General features: G+C 38.2%; 1 protein-coding gene across 1 annotated transcript in view; it reads left to right on the top strand.

The window, feature by feature from the left end:
- Nucleotides 1-279: 279 nt before the first annotated feature.
- The window catches only part of LOC106533346 (zinc finger protein 37), a gene marked incomplete at its 3' end in the record, with an annotated part of 18,769 nt that continues 10,885 nt past the window's right edge, over nt 280-8,163 (top strand). Inside the window, 4 exon segments of the mRNA XM_014029611.1 lie at nt 280-476; nt 4,088-4,290; nt 7,357-7,458; nt 7,553-7,639. Of these exon segments, the coding sequence (XP_013885065.1) occupies nt 449-476; nt 4,088-4,290; nt 7,357-7,458; nt 7,553-7,639 (420 nt within the window).

Below are 8,163 nucleotides of genomic sequence, written 5' to 3'. Positions count from 1 at the left end.
AGAAAAAAATATTTCCTTTTCTTAAAACGTGGAAGAGAAAAGGTGCAGAGTAAAGAAAACAGGAAACCACAGTAACAACATTACAACCCATTATTTAACCCCAAAACATCCTAAATCATTATAAATAAATAAATAAATAAATAAATAAATAAATAAATAAATAAATACAGAGCATAACCCTCCCAATGTTAGACCTAAAGTTACACCCTTAATTTTCATATTTAGAAAATAGTTTAATGTGTTAAAAAAGAGGAAGTATGCGGAACAAACGAAATGAAAGTGTTTGAGGCCGGACCGTTGATCCTGACGGAACTGTAGCCGCTGACGTAGAAGAAATCAGGAGACTTCGGTATCTGACAGAAACACCGGGAAACATCTCATTAGAGTTCGGTGGAGCGGTTCGACAGGTTGAATCYCGTCTGTAATGTCACTGAGCTGAAGGTCCAGGATGGAAGAAGGAGCTCCCGCTTTACTCGGTGAGTGAAAACTGTCACAGACGGATTTGTTTGGTTAGGCCGCAACACAACGCGCGCGCGGGAATAATTTCACTTCGAGAAATGACATTTAAACATATCGTTCCTAAATCTGTATTTAGGGCAGAGTTAGTTTATTTAGAACAATAACTGGCGTTGGTTGTGTAAGAGGTGAACCGTTGAAATAAATGATGCGTAACCGTGAAGTGTCGGGAGCTAGGTAGCATTGATGCTATGCATGCTAGGCTAGGCTAGGCTAGGCTAGGTCTGAAAAGCCTTGTCCGTATGTTTCCGTCAAACTTCCGGTAACCATACAGACATAAATCGTTGCTTTTATATATATATATATGGGTTTATAGCAGTGGTGGAGAAAGTACTCAAACACTGTACTTAAGTAAAAGTACAGATTAGCAGACAAGAATGTACTCTAGTAAAAGTAAAAGTACCACATTAACATTTTACTTGAGTAAAAGCAAGTACGTACTTGCTTTTAAAAATACTTAAAGTATYAAAAGTAAAAGTACTTGCTTAATGTGTTCCCCAATGGTCTACAATATCACGAAGTGTGCGTACTGTGTGTATATTTTAATACATCAATGGTGCCATTTTAGTGAACAAAGCTGCGGATAGTTGTGTGTTTACACTCTGTGACACTGTTCACACTTGTCCTTGTGAGTCTGTGCATCATCACATATTGTGACAACAGCTGCAGAAACTGTAAACTCACCACCAACCTCCTCTATCAAATCTCAACAAGTCATTGTTTGAACCAGTTAAATAAGACCATGAACGGTACATTTCCTCWGGTGGAAACCAGTGTGGGCATGATGATGCTGCTTTTTATGAAGGAGGCTGTGATGGTACTCTCCTGCTTTGTTCAATGGACCAATTACAGCAATTCCCCCTCTTACCACTAAAATCAAATAAACCACAAATAAAATAAAAAATAAATCGATGTGACATGAATGTTCTTTGTAATTCAACGCATTACAGAAATGTAGTGGAGTAGAAAGTACAGATACTTAATGTAAAATGTAGTGGAGTAGAAAGTACAGATACTTAATGTAAAATGTAGTGGAGTAGAAAGTACAGATACTTAACGTAAAATGTAGTGGAGTAAAAGTCAAAAATACCCATGGTGAAATCTACTTAAGTAAAGTACAGATACATGAAAAATGTACTTAAGTACAGCAAGAAAGTACTTGTACTTATTTACATCCCACCACTGGTTTATAGTATTTTGAGATGAGGAAGTACAAATGTGTTTGGTAAAGTAGTGGATACTAATTCCCTTCAGTTTTACAGTAATTGTCTCGGAGATGATTAACTATTGATTAATGATATCTGTTGACTGTTTTAAACCCAGTTCATGTACTGTTGGAGTGTTGTTGTGTTGTTATGTCATCATGTTTGTTAGTTGTACACAGTAGTAAACATAAATATTAGTGAGGCAGACATTAATTTTCTAAACCAATGTCAACATCACTGTTACTATTTGCTGCRTGTTTTATGTGAAAGTGTATACGGTAGGTAACATTACATTTAATCATCATCATTTTTCCCTCCATCCCTGCAGGTTGTCTATAAAAAAGTTGCTGTTAAATCAGTGAAATGCCTCTCGCTCCGACTCCAATGTATTTTGTATTTTCTCAGAGAAACTGAACAGACTGGTAACAGCTTTCTGGATTATATTTCTGATGAAGTTTAGAGTAATGATTCAGCAATAACTCTCCAGATTAATGATTCAGCAATAACTCTCCAGATTAACAAAGTTAAATGGGGGCAAGACGTCTTGTGAAATAATAAGTAAGTAAAAGTTTATTTATAAAGCGCCTTTCACAGAAAAGGATTTCACAAGGTGCTGTACATTCATTATCAGAAAACAAAAATATCACAATAACTGTACAAATTATACTTTCAATACATTCAATATTCATTCATTCAATATGTATATTGTTATGTATACAAAGTTTAGTATATACAAATATACTTTTTGCGTACAGGTCAAACATTTTTATTTAARTAGGAGTACACCGTGTACATGACCTTATTAAAGTTACAGTTTAGTGTTCTTAGGACTGAAGACTTTCTGAGAAAAGAGGTTTTTAACATCTTTTCTATTATTTTAGTGTTTTCAACTGACAAGCTTTGAAATGTTTATTTTAAAAAASTTATAGCAGAGGAAGTTCTCTGCACAGGACAAAATAATTTATTTTTACTGTTTTTTTTAACCAAACTGACAAGTTCCTCCAGTAAAGTTATTGTGTAATTTAAAGGTAATAAAGCACCTGGTTAAATTTATAAGATATTAACTACAAGCACCTGAAGCTGACTCAGAACTCTGTGATTTTAGAAAAAATAAAAGTCAAACGTAGACATGTCTTTAAAAGACCCCCCACTCCCCACCCCGCACAGCTGTGGTCCTCCTGCACCTCCACTCCACCTGCGTGATTAAAACTGATTTTTTTCTGCCCAAATGACAGGTTTTTGATGGTCATTAAACAAGTAACCATCTGAAGGGGTTGACATGTGGACTTTAAAGTCCCGGGCTGGTCAGAGCCGCGATGCGTGTGGAGAGGAGCAGCTGCTGGTCCAGCTGCCTCCCTGAGACCCTCACTTTAAAAACAGTCAGCTGATCTGTGGCAGTTTTCTTGTGCTCGAGTCGTGAACACTCGGTGTTCTGGTAGAAATGCTGTGAGGAATATAATATATATATATATAAAATATGACATAATCCTCAGTGGAAACAGTCCAGGAAACACTGAGGGCTTTCCTGGGACATGTTGGTCTGAGCCCAGCTGACCCTCCATCACAGAGAGAGGAAACAGTCAGCGCTGTCAGTCAGACGGTACGACCCGCCCTGCTCTGTTCTGATTGGATAAAACTTTGACTCTGGTTCTCTTTATTGGGTGAAAGAACGGTCAGTTTAATCCCTCGACAGCTTTAACAAGTTTCTTTCTCTCCCGTTCATTTTTAAAATGAYGAACACGTGGAGGAAAACTTTAATCTGGGTTTTTTTCTTGGATGTCCACAGGACAACTGGGAGGCGGGATCTGGTTGTCCGAAATGAAAATAGGTCGTCTCAAACAAACTAAACAATGATTGTGTCAACCCCTGTTTTACGTTGATAAAAAAAAAAAACTTCATTCTGAAGGAGTGGCAGCTTTTATTTAGCCGTGGCGGTGCGCCACCATCATTTACCTGTAGGGCAAACCCTGCTCACTGCAAAATCTGTTTGAAGGCTCTTGATACAAAAAGCAGGGATATAAAAAAACAGTTTCAACACCTGAAACAGAGGCGCTCTGTTCAGTGGGAAACAGTCGATTAAAATCAAAAATCAAATTTGGAATGAAAAAAATCAGTTTTATTTTTTGGGCCGTATCGCCCAGCCCTATGTGATACACTACTGAAAAAAAGAGATGAAACTTATTTAAATAAAAACGAGTAAATGCTGAGAAATATTAGGCTTTAATGATAGAGGAAACACTGATGAGAGGTAAATGGCACATTTTTAAACATTTATGCTCCTACATGAAACCAGACTACATCACCCAGCTGTCYCTGGTTTGATTTGAAAGAGGTCACATGTTCACAGTGTTTTCTCCTGTTCGCAGGTCCCACTCTGTCCCTGTCCACTCTGCGCCTCCTGGTCTCACCCATCCGTCTGCTTTCTGCTGCCGTCTGGCAGACCGTGGAGCAGAAGATCGTGTCGGACTATGGCCTCCTGGAGGAGTTTGTGTTTATGGTCACAGAGATTGTTCCTCAGCTTCTGTCACCGAGGCAGCGAGCTGAACTCGTTCTGGGTCTCAGAGCACGAGTGAGTTCTTTTATCACACAGGTGTTTGTGTTCACAAGAAGTTATCACTTCAAACTAAGAAATTAACCTGTATGTTACTCTCACATGGGTTGGTAAATTTTTTATTTCTCAGGTTTCTGTCATCTATAAAAACTGGTTGTAGTTGCAGTCTGTTTAAAACTGTCCAGTACAACTTGTCATTGTATTAATTTGTGTTCTTTCAGCACTGCATTCTTGTTTCCTGTACATGATCAATGTAGTTAATGAGTGTAGAACAACATGGACGTTGTGTGTGATCTTCACATTGAGTCAGAGTCAACGATGCAGCCCTTTGAGAAATGAAACATTTGTTTATTGATAACACTCAATGGTAGCTGTAAGTAATTGTACATTTATCCTGAAAGGTACTTGAAACGTCCCTGTATTAGTAGTTAATAGGTATTAGTTGTAATTACTTTCTTAAAACAAGCTGTGTACCATTACCAGGGGTGGAAGTTGGTACCCACCACTGGTTAAATGCAGGTAAAACTATGGGTTGGTGTGTAAGTCTGAAGAACTCACTAACATACTTGAACTGCGGTACAGATGGCAGGTAAAACTGTTTTTCAACGAACCAAAGGAAGAATTGAAAGTTACATGACTTTTATTTTTTATGTAAAATGAAAAGAATAATAAACCTGACAGTAGGACTGTGCGATATAAACGATAAACAGTAGAAACGATATAAATTAGTCCTATGATAGAGATCTGTAGTCTACCAGCCAACCGCGCATTTGTTTTTGGTGATGTAACCAGCTGGAGTCAAAACAGGAAGCAGTGAGGCTGAGAGCGCAAATGAAGAGGGGAAAAAAACTTATCAGGACCTGGTTCAGGTGTGTGAAAATGAACGTTGAACTGTTTACATGTTTACGTGACGGCGTGTGCTCCGGTCGGACCGACACACTGCCTGCTGCAGGAGGAGCGTGTGCAGCAGCACATGACGCAGCGAGGCGACAGTCAGTGCAGGTGAAGTAGTGCTGCAGGACTCACAAAAGCYMTGAGTCTGGACCTCGTTTCTCCTGCGGTCATAGTGCGACGACGCACGGTCGAATGCACGACTATAACTCAGCTTTACTGTCTCCTCGTACAGCAGAGAAGAACTGTGAGAGAGGCTGACAGTCAGACTGTCTTTAAAAAAAAAAATCATAAACATGATGATTGTCACCCCGCCGGAGCGCACAGATTAAACAGGTGGAGTGCAGAAAAAATAATCTGCAAAGTGTGTAGAAAGGAATAAATACAAACAATTTGTTTTACCACCTTAAAACAAAGCAGGTGATTCCAACACAACATCCAGTGGATGCAGAYATCTRTTACATTAATGTGTGTGTGTGTGTGTGTGTGTGAGTAATATTTGATTTAACCAGGTAGAGCTCCCTTAAATTTAGATTTTTATGGGAGACTTTAAAGTGTTCTTTAAAAAGGAGATTTTAAGGTCTAAATTTTTTTACCTATACACATTTATTCCACTCAGTTAATGAGATTTATTTATTTTCTATTATAAGTTTTATATTGTGATATATATCGTTACCACCACTCATCATAATGTGTATCGTGATATGAATTTTTTGCCATATCGCACATTCCTACCTGACAGTAATGAGTTGACGACTCRTTTATTTATCAGGGCAGCCAGTTTTGTTTCAGCTGTTGGCAAACAGCAAAGCTGTGTAGGCTGACAGTCTGACACAAAAACCTGAGTTCAGCTGATTAAAACACTAACTTACAGTGTGGCAAAACTAGTCTGTAAGTCAAAACACAAAAATATCAAATAAAAGTTAATAAAAATAAAACCGTGATCACTTACATTGACCAAAACAAACTTCTTTTTCCCATCTGTTATTGAAAACTGACTTAAAGTAGAAAAAGACCCTTATTCATTTAGTACAGAGCAAAATCTACAAGAGATAAAAACAAAAGGATGATTTTATCAAATTAAAAAGGAAAAATTACCACAGGCTTGTAATAATAAGTAAAATACTTTAGTTGATTTTTGGTCTGTTTGTTTGTTTTAAATGTTTTTTTTTTTGTTAAACATAAAAATCTGTCCAAAAAAACTTTATTAAACTTTAACTTCCTGGCCAACCAAAAATAACTAATTTCTTTTCATGTAGCTTACCTAAAATCAGAGGTTTTCCACCTACATAGAACTGAAGCAGTGAGCATGGTTTTTGGTAATGAGAGGTAACAGAAAGGTGCAGGTCTAATAAAATGCTATATTTTCCATTTTGGGCCAACAGACTAGCTTGAATACTTTAACAAAATGTTTTAACCTAAAACCACTGTATGTTGAAAACAGTTCAATTGAATAGAAATAAACTTTCAGTGCTTTCTGACACAAAATGAATGGGTTTAGGCAGGAAAACACACACCTGTTGTGAATTTAAGATTTTGAGTGCAAATATCTAATAGACACAAACTGTGAACACACCACCAAGGACCATGAATTGTCTAAATGCCACAATGTTACACAAACAAACAAACAAAGTAATAGTGGCTGGTAAAAGGTTTCACTGGCTCAGTTATCTAGTTGACAGTTATTTTTTTAAAACAACTTCAATTTATGCACAAATGTTGCTATTAAGTAAATTTATTGTTATTGAAATGATAAAAGTAGTAGTAGTTTTCTTTTTGTGTCGTAAACTACAAGTGTCCGGCCAAACAAATTACATTCCCACAGGCGGACAGACGTAGATGTTCTTTAAACAAAAAGTGTCCTCTTACTGAGGTGCCAGGCTTTTAACTAAAACTGTGCTAATTAATAACTTTATTAAACAATTAATTTCCCAATATCATATACTGTACGAGGACAATAAAACAAAAGYTAATCTCTTTTTCAGTTTCACCCAAATCACACAGACTTAGGGCTGTATGGATACACTTATCTCATGATACGATATAAATCAGTGTATGAATATTTTACTAAACCTTACAAAGAACATATAAGGTCTTTCTCCTCTTTCAGCAATAAGCACAATGTTATACAGACTTTTGTATCACCTACTCTCACTCCCACATCAACCCTGAGTGTTTGCACTTTGATTGCAGCTGATCCTTGAACTGTGTCGATCTGAGGACACCGCTGACCTCCAGGGGATTCAGCCACACCTGGACCGCATGCAGAACCTCAGATCTCTGTGGAACGTGGAGGTAGACGCTGCGGTCGTTGTGTTTGCTCACATTYACTGTAAACTAAAAGTTTTCCTGACCAGATTCTGATGAGATGTTTTATTTCTGTCATCAGTCAGAAAACAACACACCAGACACTCATTTTGTGGACCTCGTCCAGAACCTGCTGAGAGATCCAGAAGAGAGAAGGAACTTTTTCCAGGTGAGTTGAAACAAGTTAACATGATTGTTGTTTGTGTTCTGTTGTATTATTGTCATGACTTTATCTAAACTGTGCAAAAAGTAAGAAATTTTTGTTTGGTCTTTTTTTTTCTTTGTTCTTACTGTGAAGGAATCCTGACCTCTGACCTCTTTGATCAATAATTACCATCAATCAAAACTCAACCAGGAATTTCAGCTGCACTCAGTCCAGACAGTTCTGGGAGGCTCAAGGTTCCTATTTGACTTGGTCACTTCCTTGACCCAGACCCCTTACGTTAGCCCAGGTACACCCAGGTGACCCCTTAGGGCTGTGCTCCTCATACTCCTCTGAGGCTCGAAGCTGCAAACAGCAGGGGGGTCACACCTCTGACAGCAACAGTGGCTGTGTCCAAAACGACAGGCCGGGTCTCCGGAGGACCCAGACTACCTGATCGAGGTGGGCCGGGTCCTTGGTAGACCGGGAAGACCAGAAAAAAAGAGGCTGTGAATTTGGACGGTCTAGCCTCCCCTCCTTACCCCGGCGTA

This window comes from Austrofundulus limnaeus, unplaced genomic scaffold (assembly GCF_001266775.1).
Source record: "Austrofundulus limnaeus strain Quisiro unplaced genomic scaffold, Austrofundulus_limnaeus-1.0 Scaffold927, whole genome shotgun sequence".
Taxonomy (NCBI): Eukaryota; Metazoa; Chordata; class Actinopteri; order Cyprinodontiformes; family Rivulidae; genus Austrofundulus; species Austrofundulus limnaeus.
Note: the sequence above shows the minus strand (reverse complement) of the source record. Positions and strands in the feature narration are given on the sequence as shown.